Below are 21,010 nucleotides of genomic sequence, written 5' to 3' on the forward strand. Positions count from 1 at the left end.
AACCCCCAGAAAGAAAGGGGACATGAAAAGTCTGAGCCCCAAGCATGTGACTTATTCCACATGCCAGAACCCAAATTCTCCAGCACTGTAGTTATTTTACCCAATGAATGAATGCTATGGCCACATCAAATCCCTCCTTCTTGGCTTTCTCTGTATGGCAAGCCCAACAACAGGAACACTTGCTTGCTCTTTAAAGAAGCTTCTTTGTTTACAGACTTGGGCCTACAAGGTCTTTGGACAGCATCTCAGCTGCTGAAACAGATGTGTACTTGGGTCTCTGTATCCTTTAGACTGCCACCAAGACTATCCATGTCTTTACTCTCTCTATGCTTTTTAGGTTTGACACTTACAGAACCAAAAAAGAAAGTGAACGTCTGGTCCAGTATTTGAATGCAGTGCCTGATGGCAGGATCCTTTCTGTCGCAGTGAATGATGAAGGCTCTAGAAACCTGGATGACACAGCTCGGAAGGCAATGACCAAACTGGGCAGCAAGCACTTCCTACACCTTGGATTTAGGTACAGCTCATCACTTGTATCTCCATGAACTGAAGCATTCCATACTAACCAGGGCATGTGTCTCCACATGACTCTGAATGACAGCACAGAGGCATGCAAGCACACTGTTCATCCACACTGGATGGAGTTAGGGCTTGTGTTCAAAGGAAGCCTGGGTTTTCTTACAGGAATGGCCCACTATTATAATGCACAGGTTTCTATATGGACTTTCTTCTTCAGTCAGTCACTGCTAAGCACTGTGTACCCTAAGTAAGAAAGGGGCAGTAAGAGCCCTGATGGGCAACTAAGGTATGTTTAGCCATTCAAGGTTCATATTGTTCCTTGGAAATTGGCAGTGTTTCAGGGATTATGCAAACTATCTCCACCCAGCTAAATACCCAAGGAAAGGGAGTCTTTTTGACAGGTTCTAGTGTGTGTCCTACTTGCTTCAGATTGCAGCATCCTGCCTGATATGGGCATGTGCACACATTGACATCTTTAGGAAGCCATTTGGCACATAGAAACCACATCTTTTTTTTTTTTTTTTTTTTGGTTTTGGTTTTTGGTTTTTTGAGACAGGGTTTCTCTGTGGCCTTAGAGGCCGTCCTGGAACTAGTTCTTGTAGACGAGGCTGGTCTCAAATTCACAGAGATCCGCCTGCCTCTACCTCCCGAACGCTGGGATTAAAGGTGTGAGCTACCACTACCTGGCTAGAAACCACATCTTTTGATCCTGTAAACTAACTCTCAGCTTGGTGAACATTAAGATGATCTGCCCATGGCTGTTAGAGATTGATTCCGTTCTTCAGCTCTGGAGATATGGACAAGTTTAAAGATGATCAGAGGCTTTTCTAGCCTGCAAAGTAATTTCACTGGCTGGACAAAGATCCGCTGGGCAAGAAAGGACACCCCGGGTCTCAGGCCACATTCTCTGGATGCAGCTTCTGGGAGGGAAACTGGGGCAGGAAGCCCAAGCATCCAAATAGGACAGTGATACCTTGGGATGGCAGAACTCATTTGTCAGCAAATGCCAAGCACACTTTCATTTCACCACATCATGAATCAAAAAGTCAGTTTATTAATTTATGATGTGAGAGAGGACTACGGAAGGCATGGCTACTGAATGCCTCAGCAGAAGAAGGTTGTGGTGGCTCATAGTCCAAGGCCTGGCTCCTGATGAGTGGCTTTGAATCTGTGCTGCACTGCCTCTGAGGTGTGACCACAGGCAATTGACTCATCCTCTTTGCTTAATTCTTGCATCTGTAAAATAGGGCATCTTGGCATCTATCTCACAAGAGTGTTGGGAGAGGTTCCATGGGATAATATGAGTAACAGAGTTGTCACTCTACCTGGCACAGTTAGTGACTGTTCTCTCCTTATAAATGAGAGTCACTGGAATGGTGGGGACCTCCACATTTCATTCTGGCCACAACAAGCAGGAATTACATAGTCACCCCTCCTTTGTATGTTTGAGTGATAAGACCTGAGCATCTGAAATCAGTAGATGTGCTGGGAATGGGACCCTTCATTTGTTTGTTTAGGGAGTGGGAGGTATTGGTGGGACTCTCTGGGCTGGGCCTGAGCAGATGGAGATGAAAGGTACCCATGGGAGAGAGAGTAAGATAGTGGACAAGGGGAATTGAGTGTAGGATCACAGCTGGGAGGAGCCCAAGACAGTGCTGTGAAGCCAGTGGCTGTAGAGAGTGAGTGTGTGGCTCTCACAAGGACTGAGGGAAGACTGAGCAGACATATGTGTGAGAGACAAGGCTGCAAGGTTGGCATTGGAAGGTCAATGGCTCTGTGCTGATGAGCTCCAAACCCAATGGAGAGCCAATGATTGATTTAAGTAAGAGGATGACATGGCTGAATCCTCAACCTCAGCTGAACACCATCAGTAGTGACTCTCCAAGACAAGAGGTTCAAGCAAAATCAAAAGCTACTCAGTACACCAAGATCTTCTGCTTTGTCATATGGAGGTATTTGCTGCACTCTCAGGATATGGGACAATCTTTGACAAAAGCCTACTTCTCAGAAGAAAGCCAGCCTGATTTCACTATATTGAATTTTATGTGATGCGGGATCTTCCTAGGGAAACAGAAGCCATAAGAATCCAAATAGTTCAGCCTGAGTATTTTTTTTATCCTAAGTTTCATAAAGTGTAGAGAATAAATGAGAAAATCTGATGAGTCTTTCGCAAATAAACCACTGTAGTGAACAGAGCTGGAGTTCTTCCCAGAATCCCTCTTCATTCCCCTTTCTCCTGTAAATGAGGGTTTCTGACCTACTTTAGGGAGAAAGATTGGAGAGTCATTTCTGCTACTTCTCAGTTCCCTTTAGTATAGAAGTTCAACAGGCCAGGGTGACGTATTTCAGCTCTTACCCTAGTCACTGCCTGTAATATGCTAGGAAGACAAAAACCACTAAGAAAGGCCGCCTGTGGGCAGTGCACACTCTCAAAGAGAAAGGGGTGTGTGACTTTTCCAAATCACAAACCCTTTTCTCCTCTCCCCATCACCAGGCCAACAACACACTTCATTCCTTTCTAAGGTCCAAGGCAGGTGGCTACGTGGCCAGTCCCAATATCCTGTGCCATTTTCCTCGAGCTCATCTCTTGGAGGCGATGGGCATGAGTGGAATTACCTCTGTTGGAACACGGTTCCAGTATTTGCTGCAGAATCTAATTGGGCTTGGCGGGTAACATGGTTAGGTTGTTGGCATGCTTGTTTAATTGTGATTCATAGCCATTCTTTGCCAGCATTGAGTCAAACTGTCTCCAGGGAGCAGATGCCCAGGCTAGCTGGCTGGTGAGGAAGCAGGCACCCTTGTGCTTGCAAAGAAAGACTCTTGTTTTACGGGGAAAGGAAGCCCATGGGTGGATGGTAAATTCTTCCAGCAGCTCAGGAGACTCTCCTATGGGACCCTGTCTTCACTCTGCCAGCCCGAGAGCAGGCTCCAACGTGTGGAAAACCTGACTTTCTGGTTTTTTGTTTGTTTGTTTGTTTGTTTTTCAGACACCCTTGGAGCTTCATCACTGTGAAAGGAAATCCCTCCTCTTCGGTTGAAGACCACATTGAATACCATGGTAATGAATGGTTGGTGAGAGGCCTGGTTCTCTCCACTGTCTCCCTGACTAGAGGCTGTGGGTTATGAGTGAATGTCTGTTCTAAGAACATAGCTGCCCATCAGCAAGGCCCCAGCTGAGAGTCTAGGCACTTTAGTCACTACATTAGGAGGCAGTGAGGAAGGTCCATGTGGAGGAAAGAAGATCTCTCCCTAGAATTTTAACAACTCCAAAGAAGTATTGCATGATAAAGAAAAGCTAAGAGCTGGGAGGAGGCCTCCAGAGGAATAGTATGGACTAGATGCCATAGAAAGGTTTTGTTGTTGTTATTGTTTTTCCAGACAATGTCTCATGTAGCCTAGAATGGCCTCAATTTCAATATATAGCAGAAGATGACTTCCAATCCTCCTGCCTCTACCTCCTGAGTGTTGAGATTACAGGTCTATACCCCCATGACTAGCTTGTGTGGTGCTGGGCATAAGTTCAGGGCTTTATGCAGGCTAGGTAAGCACTCCATCATCTGGGCTTCATCCCCAGCCCCAAAGAGGGTCTTTACCATACAGTATAGCCTCTCTGCCACATGTGGTTATCGTGAGAGCTGCCAGTTCCAATCCCAAGGCAGAGCTCAGATCATGAGAAATAATAGGTTCTCTCAACTCTCCATTTGTCAGAAAGTTGCAATTGCACTTTCAAAACTGAAACAGAAGAAAAAAATGGATGTAACCTCTTTCCAAATGACAAGAATAATCTGATTGGGGGTAAAATTCCTTAATGAAATGGTTCAAAAGAACTATGAGTAAAAAACAAAAACCCATTGTGAATTCAACTTGGTAATGCACACCTGAAATCCATGCAATTGGGAAGTGGAGGCAAGAAGATAAATTCAAGGTTATCCTTGACTGCATAATTCAAGGCTAGCCTGGGCTACCAGAGATCAATTCTCAAAACAAAACAAAATAGAACAAAACAACAAAACAAAACAAAACAAAAACATTAAAACCAAACCAAATCAAAACAAAGGTCTATGGGTGTGGGGGCTTCCTCTCTGCTGTAAGGTCAAGTTTATCATGGAGTGTCTGCTTACTCAAGAGTCTGGTCTACTCTGACAGGTCACAGAGGTTCGGCTGCTGCCAGGGTTTTCAAGCTGTTCCAGACAGAGCATGGAGAACATTTCAATGTTTCTTCAACCAGCGAATGGGTTCAAGGTGAGGTGTTTGAGACAGGCTGATAAAACCTGATAGCAGCAGCCCAGGCAGGGAACAGCAAGGATTTCTCTTATACTAGTAGGGACATATTACTAGGCATCAATGAAGAAGTTGCAACTGAAGTCATCTTTAATTAATCAAGCCACATGCAGGAATTGTCGGCAAGCTCTCACCAGTGGTTAATATTTGAATTGCTCCTCCACAGGGGCTTGTGGCATTCAGGTTTTTTTTTTTTTTTTTTTTTTATCACTGTGTTGACCATGGAAGCTTGCAGGAGGCAGCCATGGTAGTGATGGGTTTGAAGGGCAGGTTTTTGGATGGGTCTTTATTTCTCTATTGCTCATTGCTTTTGTAATAACAAGAAACTGATCCTGCCTTTAAGGAAGGAAAGCGTCAGTAAAAGCGGTTTTCCTGCCTGACCTTGTCTCTGCTTTCCGTCTAGATGTGGAATGGACGGAGTGGTTCAGCCATGATAAGGTGCCTCAGAGCAAAGGTGGGGAGAAAATTTCAGATCTCCGAGCAGCTTACCCAGGAAAAATCTGCAATCGACCCATTGACATACAGGTACCATCCTCACAACAGACAGGGAATCTGCAAGGCTTTGCTTTGAAGAAGTCTCTGTGGGCCACAGCTTTTTCTAGTCACTCGGATGGTATGACTGTCTTCCCCTCCTCTTAAGCAGATTAATTATGCTATTCCCACCTCGGAGACAGAAGCAAAGGTTCCTATCTGTCCAAAGCTAAGACTTCATCTCCTACCTTTGAGTTCCTTATCCCTAGTGTCACTCTGCTTTTCCAGCCATGGCTGAGAGAGCTCCAGCTATGGGGGCATGATTGGCCCACACAGCTCACTTCCATGTTGATAACCTGTGGGCCCTTGAGTACACTACACAGGGGACAGATAGGATTTGAAGGGTAGCCCATGCCCTCAGCCCAGAGGAAGAGCATGCCCTCAGCCCTGTCCCAACTAAGGTGGATAGAAGACTGCATTGCATCTTCACAGGGTGTCCACTCTGAGTCTATCTCCCTGGAGGAGGGGATGACCACCACACTGGGTGTACATTGAAGCAAACGATCTTCACACATACCCATCTTTGCTCCTATGGTTACCCATCACCTCCCACGTCCTCAGGACTCAGGGCTCTCGCTAAGCTCTCTTTGTGGCTGCACTACCTCCCCTGCCTGGGACTGTATCTGACACAGGCTCTGGGACACCTGGTCCACAGGACATAATCAGATCCTCATGGGACAGGGTGGGACAGACCTCTGTGGCCTCTAGAGAACTGGAGAAGGCAATGGGGAAGAAGCAAGAATGGTGTTGTCAGTGCCACCCCCCACAGTAGCTGGCACAGAGCTGATAATCAGGAAAATGCTTCTGGAAGCCAGAGATGTCTGAGTTAGCTGAGAAGGCACATACTCCACATCATTGGCAGCTTTGGGCTATCTGCAGTGAAGTACCCACTGTGCAAGGTTTTGGGTGGCATGTCTCCTCAGGATGGACTCTGGACTTATACTGCTCTCAGAGTGGGTGTCCTTTTAAACCCCATGCCCTAGTTCTGCATGCATAGTTGGGCTATAGATGTCCATCAATTTACTTGACTTCACGGCTCAGTGCAAAAATATGGGTCATAAATGTTCCCTCACAACCTGGTTCCATGGACTTACTGATGCCATACATGGGTGTCCCAATGCTGTCTACAAATTTTATTCAAAAACTTGGGGAGGCTCTCACCAGCCTGGTTGGCCTTGAATTCACCATGTAGACCAGGCTGACAAGAGATCCACCTGCCTCTGCTTCCTGAATGCAGGTATTAAAGGAAAGCGACACCCTGCCCTGTTCAAAATTATTTTAATTTACTGTTAACTGTGATCGTATATTATTATTTTATGATCTACATGCATAGAGAATAATATTTTTTCTTTAAAGATTCTTGCAATTTAGCAGTGATAGATTTTTTTTTTACTCTTCTTATCCAAAACTCAGGTCATTAAAAGAGAAAGCATGGTAATTAAGCAGTTCCCTTGAAATCATTACTGGATTTTGTCCCATGACGAATATCCAGTTCCAATGGGTACTGAGCCAAGGCCCATTATTGTGGTCAGTGTGACAAGGCTCCTGCTGAAGATGGAGCTGGCTCAGGGGGGGGTTCTGAGATCAGAGGAGCAGGGCCTGACAGTCGACGACCTTGAACTTGGTGATGGTTCCTTTGGGCCTTAGTGGGTTCCATTAGGTATAAGTTTACGACCTGGTCTCAGCTGCAACAGAGACCACAGAAATCATGGTTGTAAGTGTGCCTTGGAAAGAGCTGGATTTTAATTGAATTTTAGCATGCATGTCTGGGAGACCTCCTTTCAAGCCAAAGACAAAGCTGGCTCCGTTAGGTTCAAATAATCTTTCCTAAAAAGTAAAAAGTCTAGTTCTTCCCCGCCCCCCATTGGTGACACTTTTCTCCCTTATCCAAGCCTGTCTCCCTGTCTCCATGGTTTCTGTGCCAAAGATGGCCCACAGTGCTTTTCTAAATTGCATATCTTTGAATGACAGTCATAGTCTGCAGAGGGACACACCCTGGCTTTGGGATGAGTCCCAGCTGGCAGGAACCACCCTCCTTTGAGCCTATTCCTAAACTGTGCCCTGCCCTCGTATCTTCTTGCTTGACATCCCCAGTCAACTTCAACCTCACTTCCAAGGATGCAGTGAGGGGTGAAGGTGGGTGGGTGGAATGGTGAACAGAACATTTGAACAAAGACCAATTAGGCTGGGCACACCGGAAGTCTTCAAAGATAAATGAATTTGGGCTTTATTTTTGATTCTGCCACTTACTGGCTTTGTGATGCTCATCTTCTTTGAGAGCCATTTTCCATATCTCTAGAACCAACCACCACTTTATAGCTTCACTATGAGGATGCAATGGATCCCCGAAAGCATTTAGCTCTTTAGCTGAGAGAGTGTATCCCAAACTTTCTTACCTGTTAAAATCACCTGGGCAGCTTTTAAAGTCCTGATGCCCAGGCCACAGCCTCAACCCACCAAAATCTCAGCCTTTAAGGTAGAACCTGGGTACAGAAACTTGAGGCTCCTGGTGAGATGGAAAAGCTCTTTTGGGCACCTGTGGGTCAAACAGGGTGAGTCCTTGGTAACTCCTTGCATGGACTCACAGTGGTATAATGATCATAAGAAGGGGCACATCAGGGTTCCAAGAGAGCCCATGTGTGGTGGATGCCTCTGGAAGTGTACACACAATGACGAGCAATAAGTACTGCAGGGCACAGGCAAGGTGTTCCTCCTGCCAGATCACAAACTTAGCTGACTCTCTGAAGTCAGGCCAATCCACCTCCATTCCAACACTTAACACTGTCTTTCTTCTAACAAAACTTGAACAGACAATTGGGATTATAGTCCCAGGCTGTTGTAGATAGTTTTGCAGTGAGGACAATTTTAGTCTTGTAAATATAAATTGTGGACATTAATCAGCGCTTTCCCTCTTCACAAAAAAGTACTCTTACTCTGTAATTTCCATTCCATTCTCAGGCCACAACAATGGATGGAGTTGCCCTCAGCACTGAGGTTGTCTACAAAAATGGCCAAGATTACAGGTTTGCTTGCTACACTCGGGGCCGAGCCTGCCGCAGCTACCGAGTACGATTCCTATGTGGAAAACCTGGTAAGCAAGCAGACCTTGGCTCCTTGTTGGGTTAGAAAAGCAAGAGTGCTCTGATCTCTGACCTGGCTGCCATGCACTGTGAAATGGGATGTCTGGTTAGTGTGTTGGGCATCAGAGTGTCATAATTACCCCCACTGAGTGGTCTAGGCACAAATGCAGGAGCAGCCAAACAGTCCCTGGAGTCAGAAGCAGACAGCAACACTCTGCCCTGTCATAAGCATTTCTAGAAGGGGTGGGCATGGTCCAAGAATGCAGTGTGCTGATGGACAGGGCTGACACAGACTTTTTGCCTCTTCTGGTGCTGTTATTTATTTCAAACCCAGTTCCCCAGGCAGTCTTCCTTAGAAAGGACTGGAAATGGCTGGTTTGTTCTGGAATCAGCATCTCCAGAAAGCAGTCATTAGGGATGGACCGGTGTGTGGGGGGGGGGCGCTTAGAGCTACTGTAAATAACAGTGGAGAAGGTCTATATTTGTTTTACATCTTGGGCAAAGTGGGTGTGGTGAGGCAGTGCATTGAACACCAGCTTAGAAGTCAGTGGAAAATTCCTCTGCCCAGAGCTAATGAATGGGTCTTTTTTGGTTGGTTTTTTGTTGACTTCAAAAACCTTTAAGTGCTGAGACTGTGATGGAGAGAGCCTGGTGATTTTGGGTTTTGGAAGGGCACACCTGGCATTTACCCATTTCCAGAGGGGAGGGGGGATGTGGGCAGCCACATGTTTGCTGAGGGCAAAGGGCTGTATCTCAGTCCTTCCTGTTTTGGGTTACAGTGAGGCCCAAGCTCACGGTCAGCATCGACACCAACGTAAACAGCACCATCCTGAGCCTGGCGGACAATGTGCAGTCCTGGAGACCTGGAGACACCCTGGTCGTCGCCAGCACTGATTACTCCATGTACCAGGCAGAAGAGTTCCAAGTGCTCACCTGCAAAGCTTGTTCCTCTACGCAGGTCAGGGTGGCAGGTAGGCACCTTACTTCTGCCCAGGCTGCATGAATCTGGACACTGGTAGACTTCAAGTGAAAGGAGATCTGTGTCTGTGAGCTACTCTCAGAATGGCGCATAACAGAACGCAATGAGATTCTCACTGCAAGCATTTGTCCTGTTTTGATGCATCTATACCTTGTCCAGGCAGGCAGCTGAACTGATGTCTGAAATAAATTCACTTAAGAAGAAATGGTTATTTTGGCTCATGGTTTTGGAAGCTTCAGTTCGTGGTTTGTTAGCCCTGTTGTTCAGGGCAAGAACTAGTGGTGGAGGGAGTTTCTGATCTCATGGCCTCCAGGAAACAAAGAGGAAGTTGTTGGAGTCCCAGTATTCCCTTCAAGGACATGTGTCCAGTGATCTAACTTCTTCCCACTAGCCTACCCCTAATACCATCACAGGCTCATGACAAAGCTTTATGTAACTCACGGGCCTTGGGGGAACACTATCATAGCACTAGCCTTTTTTGTTTGTTTTTGTTTTGTTTTTTTGAGACAGGGTTTCTCTGTGGTTTCTTTTGAGGCTCTCTTGGAACTAACTAGCTCTTGTAGACCAGGTTGGTCTTGAACTCACAGAGATCCACCTACTTCTGTCTTCTGAGTGCTGGGATTAAAGACATGCACCACCACCACCAGGCCATAGCACTAACCTCAAACTTCTCTAGGCTGAGGATAGCTCCAGGATGGAAGCTGGGCTTGAATTGGCTCCATATTATTCTTAGTCTTCCCCAGACACATTCTTCTCATGACAGAGGTTGAATGTTCCTATAGAGGTGAGAGGAGAATGGAGAATTTCTAAGACCTGGTTTTAGAACTGGCTCACACTGGGCATACTAGCTTATGTCTAGAATTCTAGAACTTGGGAGACCAGGGGAGGGGAGTAGAATTGTTGTGAATATGAGGCCAGTCTGGGATACATAGTGAATTCCAGGCAAACCTGAACTTCAAGGTAATACCTTATTTCAAAACAAAAGAAAACAAAATGGACTCAGAAAAATTAAACAAACTGGCACACTCTGATAACGCAGTCTGTCAGGCCACTGCAGAGCACAGCCCATGGCCAAGCTCAACATGAATGGCTAGAAAAGCCTGTTTTACTCACTGGGATCCAATTGATAGAATGAACATTTGTTTGAAAATAATTTAGTCAACCTCAATACTTTAATTCCCCTCTTCCCACAGCTTTTGAGTTTTCTTTTTTCTTCTCCCAAATCTTAACTTACATGCCCTATACTATATACTTTGTGATATTACCAGAATCACAGATTGTTAGAGAGCAAAAGAGACTGTTTTAGTTAATGTTCTATTGCTGTGAAGTGACACCATGACCATGAAAACTTTTATAAAGGAAAGTATTTCATTGGGGGCTTGCTTACAGTTCAGAGGTTTAGTCCATTATCGTCATGGTTGGAAGCATGGCAGTGCATAGGCAGACATGGTGCTGGAAAAGTAGCTGTGAGTTCTGTATCTGGGTTGACAGACAGCAGAAAGAGAGAAAGACACTGGGCCTGGATCAAGCATTTGAAACCTCAAAGCCCACCCCCGGAGACACACTTCCTCAAACAAGGCCACACCCACTCCAACAAGGTCCCAGCTCCTATTCCTTCTCAAACAGAGCCACTCTCTAATGACCAAGCATTCATATATATGTGCCTATGGGAGCCATTCCTACTTGAACCACCACAGAGACCTCAAATAAAATATGGGTCAATTGCTCCCAGAAAATATGTATGTATATCTTTGAGTTGTAAGCAGCAGAATCCAACTTGACTATCTGAAACAAGAAAGGAATTCACATCAGAGAAACAAATTAGATACTAAAGAACTAAGCTGCAAAGGACTCAGAGCAGAACATCTTTGAGGGTCTGGGGACAGGAGACAGTGGGCAGCATCTCTAGGTATCACTGTCTTTAGGAAGCATGTTGAGTCTCTGGGACAACATGCTGCACAGCCACTGTCCAGGGAGAGGGCATCTGACTGGCTGGTGACCTGTCTGAGAGGTCAGGACCTTCATCAGCAATCCTTAGACTGCCTCCGAGTCAATAAAGGATCCTTTCTTAAAGGAGAACCAGAGTGACCTGTCAGAAGGGACGCAATACTGTATGTTCAGACTATCACATGCTATTTATTACCTGGGGAAGTTTCTCAATCCTCATGAGAAAATTGAGACCGAGAATACATATCCAGTATATTTCAAATGTCTAGTATTTTGGAAATAAAACATTGGAAACTAAAAATCAAAACAATCTTTTTTTGGCTGGTTGAGAGGAGCCTCATTTTAGTGAAGCAAGAAGCCATGATGGAGTTCCATCTCCTGAGTTTGTTCTTGGGGAAAGTGGTCCCTGTTGTGTCAGGAATCCCAAGGCAGCAATTCTAGGACTAGACTCTGCAAAGCACACATTTTAGTGAGATGCTAATTTGGGGGTATGACTAGAGAAAGAGGAGGAGGTAGCAGTGGGCAGGTCAAGTCTAGATAGAGAGAAGTTTGCAAGGTAAGAGATCCCCTGTTTAAATGAAAAGGCTTGAACCCCTGCATTGTTCAAGAAAGGCTTTGGGGCACCTTATAAGTAAGTCCAGATCAACCTGATACCCAAAAGAAAGAAATGAAGTGGAAAAAAATCTGGGTGGTAAAAGTCTAAGTCACAAAGTGGAATAAACAGGTATGCAGAAATGGTTTTCATAAGCTATAAAAGTTATCTCCAAGCTTCCTGGCAGCCAGAGCAGAGGAATTATCTGTATCCAGGAAAAGGAAAAGGACAGACTATAGGATCACCATCTCTTAGCCCTAAGTTTGAGAAGTTTGCCTCACAGTCATCATCCACAGAACATGGCACAGCATCATGAACTTGACTCCATGCAAATGTGCTCTGGGTGGGGCCATTTGCAGTTTGACTCCTAATATTAGAAGGGGGTGAGATGTTGAGCATATTCTGTGAACACATTTTGCAAAAGGCTTTTTTTTTTTTTGTCTTGTTTGGCAGAGGCAAAAAAAAAAAAAAGTACAAACTCTGGAATCAGGCAACTGGTTATTAACTGTGTCCCCATTTGTAGCAGTAAGGTCTCACTAATATGGCCCAAAATGGCCCTAACTCACAATCCTGACTCCATCTCCCAAGTGCTAAGATCAAAGTCCTGTGCCACTAAACCCAACTTGCTGCAATTGCTATTAACATAAGTTACAATAATTCTTTGTATTCTTCTTATGTGTATGTGTGTTTAGTGTGCATACGTTCACATGTGTTTGGGCACAAATGGGGGGATGTTTGTGGTGGCCCAGGGTTCATATTGGGAGTCATCTTCTATCATTCTCCTGCTTGTTCACTGAGGCAGTCTCTCAGCTGAACCTAGAGCTTGCTGACACAGCCAGTCTGACCAGGTAGCTCTTTCCAGGAATATCCACCTTCTGAGCCCTGGAATTATAGGCAAGCTGCTACACCCAACCGGCATTTACATAGGGTAGGGAACTGAACTGAGTCTCCAGTGTGGGAAGTGCTTTGACCATGGAGCCTTCTCCACAGCTCTAACTATAATTCAGGAGCTAGTCCTCAGTAGGGGAAGGATGGAAGGAACATGGCTGATTACAAATGATCTTATGCTTCAGTTTGCCATTCCCGCCATTTGGGACCTGTGAGCACATGGCATTGTGGGGGAGAAAACAACATACATCATCATTATTAAGCAAGAGTCTGGGGCAGCTTGCAGTTATCTTCTGGAGATCTCTATGGCTCCAGGTGTGGGAGTCACATCTGTGGATGATAGTGCACCTTTCTCTCCGATGATGGGCAGGCACCCTAGGGTCTACCTTTGTGGGGACAGAAAGAAGAATGGAACATTTTATCATCTACTTACCCAGCATCTCCTGAGCACACGACATGTGCCAGACAGTCTCATCAGCCTCTTGGGTGCCATGGAGAGCAAGATGGACACCACTCTCTGTCCCCAGGAAAGCTGCATCCCAGCAGGGAGATTGACATCCATCAAAGAGTCTTAAAAACAGGACTCCAGCCACAATAATTACAAAAGAAGGATGTGGGAGGAGCTGGACATAGGGAGAAGGTGTGGTGCTTTCCCTGAGTAATTCAAGATTAAGCAGGAAGCTGGGCAGAGATGAAAAGGTAGCTAGGAAAGAGAAACATTGCCAGAAAGGAAGTCATGTGGGCACACTACCTGAGCAGGGGAGAACCAGCCACCAGGAGGACAGGGAGGCTACAGGGGAGACCATGAGAGCTCCTAGGACTGCAGAAGGGAGAGAAGGCTGGACAACCAGAGGCTTTACTTGAGTGCACAAAAAGCCACTGAAGCCATGAGTCTGCTGGGTGTCCCCTAGCAAGAAAGAACTTCCCCTGTCTGCATCTATAGGACGACACTTAGGTGATTGCCAATGGGAGAGTGCATGGTAGACAGCCTCCTGGGATGTCAGGTGTCTCTTTGGCAGGTCATTTGAGCCGATGTCACTTCTTGTGGCTCCAAACAGCATGTAGCTATCCATTATGGGGAAAGCCTGACTTCTAGCCCTGGCTGGAAATAGAAGTAGGCGTTCCTCTAGGTCTGGGAAAACTAGACCTCACCTGAACCCCAAGGTAGAGCATCTTAACGTCCATAGAGGAGGTCTCACTTTGAGTAGGTCCCAAAAGGGCAGCTGTGGATGCCAAAGTAACCCTGAGATTGAAGGACCCATGAGATGCCAGGCTCACACAGCAGAGATTTGGGGGTTCATGCTGATAGCTACTGTTCCTGATAGCATGTTACTGATGCAACCAACAACTCATTAATGTGCCCAGATTGGACCAAGAGTGTCAGGGGGCTTTTTGGGGGACCAAGTTCCAAAGGATGAAAGTATGAGTGGAAACTGCTAGACTTCCTTCCTGATGCCCCTACGCCCCTTGCTTTAGCATGGAAGGATTCTGCTTCTGCCTCACCCCCAGACTTACACTGCCTGTTATGAGTGGACCATCCACTCTGCTCAGAAGCAACCTTTATGTCCCCATGGAAACAGCTCCTTCTGGTAAGTAGCGTTGCAAAAGCCCCAAGATACAATGCATGTGTATCTGTCTGTCCATCCGTCTGTCCTGAGCAGGCACTCATTGTTCCTCTCCCCAAAGTCCATTCTCTGCTCTCCATCCACCACTAACACAAAGTGATGACTCCACCTGCCCATCCCTTTCTTCTCCTTCCTGCTGCATTCTGCTAGGCTCACCTCCTCAGTCTGACTGTACAGAGGGACTTCTTCGTGGATCCTCCTTCTTTCTAATTCCAGAAAACAACCCTCTCTGCATTTTAAGTGTTTGCAGATGAGAAACAGATGGGGGTGACAATGTGCTGGAAATATATGAATCATTTAAAAATTGTTTTTTCAAAATTTTGCCAACTGCAGTGTGATTCCCAGCACCTTGTGATGTGGCCATGACAGTTGAAATCTCCCCCTTGGGTTTTGCCCCCCTTTTCATTGTCACCTTCCCATTTTGCCTTATAAACACTTCCACACTTTTAGCTACTACCACCTGGAATGAGTGCCATTTCCCACGATAGTCCCAGGACTTTGAAGGTTCACCTGGCCCTTCTTTGTGAGACCCTCAGCTTCTGGGGGTTCTTGTTTTATATAGGAAGCAGAAGAGGAGACTATGGTTGTAGAAATCAAATGTCTAAGTCCATGATCTCCAATGTGGCAGTAACCAGCATAGGTGGCTGCTTTGATTTAATTGAAGTGAAATAAAATTTCAGCCTGTTCCTTGCAGTAGGCAGAGTTTAAGTGTGAAAGCCACTTGGGCTTAATGGCTGCCATGTTGAACAGCATGGAATCCATTGTCACAAGATGTCCTTGTGGGTGGTGCTAGTGTAGACTAAGCAAGCCAGTGTCTTTCCAACTTCCAGCTTGAGTGTAAGGACAGTCCACTTGCCCTGACTCTCTGGGCTTGATTGTGTTTAACCTACAAGCACCTGTGTGTGTGTGTGTGTGTGTGTGTGTGTGTGTGTGTGTGTGTGTGTGTGTGTGTGTTTCCCAGAGAAGGTGTTTGTGGTTTATTCTTCTCTTGGACTTGTGGTGTCTCATTCTGTGCTTGTCCTGTGGATGTTTTCAGAGTATGGTATTGGAATGCCTTTGGATAAACCCAGAAAAATACCAATGTTTAGAGTCTTCTCTGCCCCGGGTCCACCTCCCCTTTCCTAGTGGGCCCAAGGCCCTTTTAGATCATTTGAGACAATTCTGACCTGGGGAGCCTACTGGGAGAAGGAGGGGAGTTGGAGAGCGGTAGGAGAACCCCACATCATGAAGGGAAGAAAGGAATCGGGCACACCACTTCCCTGGGATTGCGATAGGGAGTGGCCTGTGAAAGTGACAAGGAGAGCTAAGTGGCCTCACTATGGACAGCAGCTGTATAAAGGTTCTGATAAGGAACCTTGCAGCAGGGGAGGTGGCTATGACTGCAAAATCCCCTTAGTTCTCATTAGGACCTGTGTTTTCTTAGTGCATGGGAGTCTGATAAACACAGCCTTCTATCTACCTGACGTGGTTCATGCCCTGCTTCCCCTGTGAACAAAGAAAGCTCTGAAACCAGCTGTTCATCAGTTCCTGTCACTGGCAGAGCTCTGGAGACAATGGCCCTGACAGCTGCAAGTGTCATTTCTGTCACACTGGCCTCCAACCATGTGCCCAGGGCTGTTTAAGCACATTCTATGGATTAACTCACTTAATGATCTAACTAACTTTTGGGATGTGAGCTCTTGTGATCTCTGCATCATAGATGAAGGGCCCAAGGTTCAGGGTGCTTAAACCATAGACTCCAGAACTCTTCTGTAAACAGAGTCAGACAGCCTGGCTCAGAGCCATGTGGGAAATGACTGTCTTGGGAGAGGCAACCAGGTGAATGGGAACTCTGAGAGTCAGATAGCGAAGGCCCTGAGGAGGCAAGAGCAGCCAGCACGGTGGGAACTAAAGAGGATGTGCGGGGATGAACTCAATGAGACTGCCAGGACCCAGGGTGTCTGTTCCTTCCACCTTGGACTGTTAGATGTGGTGGGGCTCATGTGACTTAGTCAGTAGCTCACTGTGCCACCTATTCCCAAAACAAGGTGGCCCTCTGGGTACATCCTCTGGGAAGCCAGCTCTATGCTGTACCTCTCAGGGCCCAGTGAGATGCCCATCTCTTGCCTTGACCCTTTCAGAGGAAGCGGCAGTCAATTCTTCCACTATACCCCTCGCATAACCCCAAACTGTCTTGCTTGGTTGAAAAATACCTTGACAGCTTCCCTGGGCATTGTCAGCACCACTGTCCTTTGGGGTGTCCACTAGGGAAGATTAGCTCTGGATCCAGTGTGGCTAGAGGCCGGGGACTCAGAAGATCAGGATACTAGATGCTCTTGGGGGACAGATACCCAGCTTTGTAAGAAAGTCCAGTCTCTGTATATTGAGCTGAGGTGGCTTGGGAGAGCAGACAAAAGAGTAGAGGTTCTCCACTGACAAGAAAAAGAGAGAAGGAGATGTATCCAGACAGAAGTAGACATGTCAGTGCCCCCCGCCCCCCCCAAAGATGCATGAGAGGACTCTGCAGGGTCTGCAGACTATTGTGCTGGTCTGACACATGTGAAGGGCAGGATGGAGATCAGTCAGACAGACCTCTTCCCTCTGGGAAACGCTGAACCAGCTAAAGTAGACTAGCAGGGCACTCTGGGAAGGGCTCGAGGCCCTAGGACAGCATGAACTGGAAAAGAAGGAACAGTAGTGGGAGGGTGGTTGTTCAGTCCTTGAAGAGATACCACAGGAGTGTGTGTCATAAAAAAAGGACACAGAGATACAGTGACCTGCACAGCCCTTGAGGCCAGTGTCAAGGGTATGTGGGAAATAAGTAGGTTCTAGAAAGAGGGACTTCACTTCCTCTATGAAGCACCATCCTGAAACCTCATGAGAAAGGCATTACACAGAAGTGGCTGTGCTGGAGACGCCCAGGCTCACAGCACTTCCTCAGTCCCAGAACCACTGCCCAGTGGTAAAGAGAAACAGCTTCTCTATTGTACCCGTGACAGTCACGTTCCCCACATTCTGCTCCAGGCTCACCAATTTCTAACTTCCGTATCTTCATAAGGAGATCAAAAGCTAGCTTAAGGATGGCAGAAAACTCTCCATAACTGAATACCACCACCCTTAGAGATGGCCTGAATCATCTACTGGAACGTGTCTTTCTGAATGTGAGTCTCTTTCCTTTTCAGCCACCAGGCGGGCTTCATGTTTCTTCTGTCTGGCTTTCTGAAGCCAGTGTCCCTCAGAAGCCGTGTCCACCACTTTCAGAGACAGACATTGTCCTTTACACCTGGGAAGCCCCTGTGACTAGCTTGCTTGGGAAGGCCACAAAACCAATAGACAGGGGGATCAACCAAGGATAGAAGCATAATGTCCAGAGGGCCTTAAAGCAGTAAAGACACATGGCCTGTGACCCAAATCAAAAGCCATAGTGGGTTCAGGGAGGAAGGGGCCCAGAATTCTGTACTTAACTTGTTTCCAATTATTTCCTCTAGTGATGTCAGACTGTGTGGAACTGTTAGAAAGTGGTAAAGCCTAATGGAAGGCTTCAGTTCACTAGGGATAATGTTCTAGAAGAAGACTGTGGGATACTGGTCTCCTCCTTTCTCTGTTTCATTCCAGCCACAAAGTAAATGGACTTCCTCTGCCTTATGCAAGCACCATGAGAAGCTGTGTCATGAACAGACACAAGCAACACAGCCCACATAGCCCACTTGAAACATATGAAACCGTGAATATGATAAACTTTTCTTTTTTCTAAATTGATTCATCCCAGGCGTTAGTTACAGTATCAGAAAGCTGGCTGACACTATTCCTGAGACTCTTAAGGACTCTGTGGTAGGCTTCATCTATGCTGTGATCCTTAGTTCCTATGAATATTATCTCACATGGCAACAAGGACTTAACAATTTTGACTGTATTAAAGTTCTGTAAATGGAAGAGTGTCCTGGGTTATGTGGGTGGGTTCAATATAATTACAAAGGTTATCAGATAAGAGGGCTAAGAAAGATGAGAGAGGAGAAAGCAGTAGAATGACAGGAGCAGACGGAGCAATGGAAGATGGAAGATAGGAGAGGGTCACAAACTCTGAAAAAGCCTGGAAACAGTTTCTAGGTGGCACCTTCTTAAGCAAGTAGCCTTGCCAACACCTTAACTGGCCCCAGGAAATTAATTTCCGACATCTAACCTCCAGGACCATAAAAAATAAACCTGTGGCAATTTGTCACAGATGCAATAGAAAACACATGCTATCCACTTGCCTGGAGCTGTTTTCTCAGCTTCAGCATGCACTATTTGTCATACTGCTTCAAAAAATAATAATAAAAACCACTATCTCACTAAGTCTGCAGAATTCTAAAACCATAGGCTTCCTCAGCAATTCTACCAGCCCCCAAGATGTGTGCCAGGTGAAGGGGAGGGCAAGGGTCAGCTCTTCCTGTGGATGAGAAAGCAGAGGAAAGCCACTGTGGTGGGCATTGCTAATTTTAACCATGGCCTTCACACATGAGCACTCATGGTATCTCAGGGCCAAGGCAAGGGCCTCCTTGATCAATTCAAGGTCAGAGTGAAAGCCAAGTGGTGTAGGTGGTGTGGTTTGGGCTGAAAGTCCACATGGAAGAGTAGTGTTCTTTGTAATTGCATCCTCAAGTGAAACAGAAAATATCCACAATTCACCAGCCATCTTAGTAGCGAGCCTGTCTTAAGCTGTGTTTTCTGCACAGACGGAGGGAGAGGAGATGGGAGGGTAACAATAAGAGAATTTGGCTAGAAAGGAGGTAGCAGGAGAGAGAGAACGGACCGAACATAGGGTCAAGGATTCAGACCACACAGGACAGAGACTGGAGGGAGTGTGGGAGGGTGTTTGGTTTGTTAGATTTTTCTCAAGGATAGCAGGGCCTGGGGAAGCTTGAGGGTAGAGAGCATCAGAAACCAAACACAGATGAGGAATGAGATAGCTGGACTGGGAAGGACTGCCAGCTGGAGTCAATGCCTTCTGAATGCACCACAGGACAGGGCTAGGATCCATGGCTGCAAGAGAGCCTCCTCTGTAGGATGAAGTCAGCACAGGCCTTTTGAATGTGCCATGGGACAGGGCTAGGATCCATGGGCTGGGAGACAGCCTTCTCTGCAGCATGAAGTCAGTACAAAGCAGGGTGCAAGTTCCTCCCACTGCTCTATGTGGTACCACAAGGGCCTGTGTAAAAGCCCCACGGCTCTGGACACAGGAACACCAGCCTACTCTTTCTCAGTTACCAAACTGTGGATGTGTCTTTCACAAGGCTGCTGAGAGTAGAGCACGGGTTTGCCCTGCTCTGAAGTGGAGGCCAGAAAGGGAGAAACTTTGTTTTATCCTAAGAATTGCAGCTGGAGGGCAGCTACAATAGAAGCTCTGAGAGACTCTCTCCATCTCTGTCTGTCTCTGTCTCTGTCTCTGTCTCTCTCTCTCTCTCTGTCTCTCTCCTTTGCCATCTCTAAGCCATGGATTTCCTCTGGTTGAGGTGGTTCCTCATGTGGATGAGGCTGGCCCACCAGGCTGGAGAGCAAGAGAGGCAACTCAAGGTTACACCTGGCACTTCTACCTAGACCCTATGGCCACCCCTTACTGCAGGGAGGTGGGGAGGCACAGCTCCACTGGGAAGCCCTCTGTCAAAGGAATCATGGGAGAGTCTAGCTCTGAAAACCAGAAGAGTAAATGTCATCGGACAAGTAGCCACATCTGTGGTGGTCTTAAGACCTAAGCATGAGTAGCTATGAACTGTAGCTCCACTCCTAGGCATGTGACTATACCTACCTGAGCTCTGTTCTGTATCATGGGAACAAGGCCCATGGGGCTTGCCATGCGTGAGGGCCCAGTGAAGAGCAAGCTACAGCTGTGGGAATACAGGATGGGAACATAGTGGGCATGCTCCACCTGCCATTCTGCTTCCTCACCCCTCTTGTGCCCTAGGGAAGCCACAGTACCTACATATTGGGGAGGAGATTGATGGTGTTGACATGCGGGCTGAGGTTGGGCTCCTGACTCGGAACATCGTGGTGATGGGAGAGATGGAGGACCAATGCTACCCCTACACCAGCCACATCTGTGACTTCTTTGACTTTGATACCTTTGGGGGTCACATCAAGGTAGGAATCTGCCTGGCTGAGGTTCTTAGCCCTATGGGAGGGTACTCAAGATTCTAGCTGTGGACAGAGGATCAGGAGGAAAAGGGATGGTGGAGCGGGGGTAGGAATAGAAGCGCACCCTTAGGCGATGTCTACCTACCAATGATAGGCAGTTGTACCTGTCGGAGATGATGGAGCCAGGCGGGGACCAGGTCTCTGATTGAGGCCATATGCAGCACTGCACTCCATTTCCTCTGCCCTGTTTTCATTATTTATCCTTGATCATTTTTTTTAATGATTTTGTTAGTGTTTTTATATTGCTTTGTTTTTGTTTTGTTTTGTTTTTAAGGCAATCTGTCACTATGCATCCCTGGCTGGCCTGAAGTTTAAGATTCTCCTGCTTTGGTTTCTCCAAATACTGAGATGGCAAATGTGTACCACTATGCCCACCTTCCTGAAAATTTCTTCAAAGAATTAGTGCTCCTGCTGTCCC

General features: G+C 46.6%; 1 protein-coding gene across 1 annotated transcript in view; it reads left to right on the forward strand.

Annotated features, from left to right (window-relative positions):
- Nucleotides 1–21,010, forward strand: part of Cemip (cell migration inducing hyaluronidase 1) — a 151,555-nt gene that overhangs the window by 91,696 nt on the left and 38,849 nt on the right. The window contains exons 6-12 of the mRNA XM_027407566.2: nucleotides 338–517; nucleotides 3,507–3,577; nucleotides 4,666–4,761; nucleotides 5,204–5,325; nucleotides 8,290–8,422; nucleotides 9,191–9,382; nucleotides 20,363–20,538. Of these exons, the coding sequence (XP_027263367.1) occupies nucleotides 338–517; nucleotides 3,507–3,577; nucleotides 4,666–4,761; nucleotides 5,204–5,325; nucleotides 8,290–8,422; nucleotides 9,191–9,382; nucleotides 20,363–20,538 (970 nt within the window). The remainder of the gene's footprint in view (nucleotides 1–337; nucleotides 518–3,506; nucleotides 3,578–4,665; nucleotides 4,762–5,203; nucleotides 5,326–8,289; nucleotides 8,423–9,190; nucleotides 9,383–20,362; nucleotides 20,539–21,010) is intronic.

Source organism: Cricetulus griseus, chromosome 3, assembly GCF_003668045.3.
Source record: "Cricetulus griseus strain 17A/GY chromosome 3, alternate assembly CriGri-PICRH-1.0, whole genome shotgun sequence".
Lineage (NCBI taxonomy): Eukaryota > Metazoa > Chordata > Mammalia > Rodentia > Cricetidae > Cricetulus > Cricetulus griseus.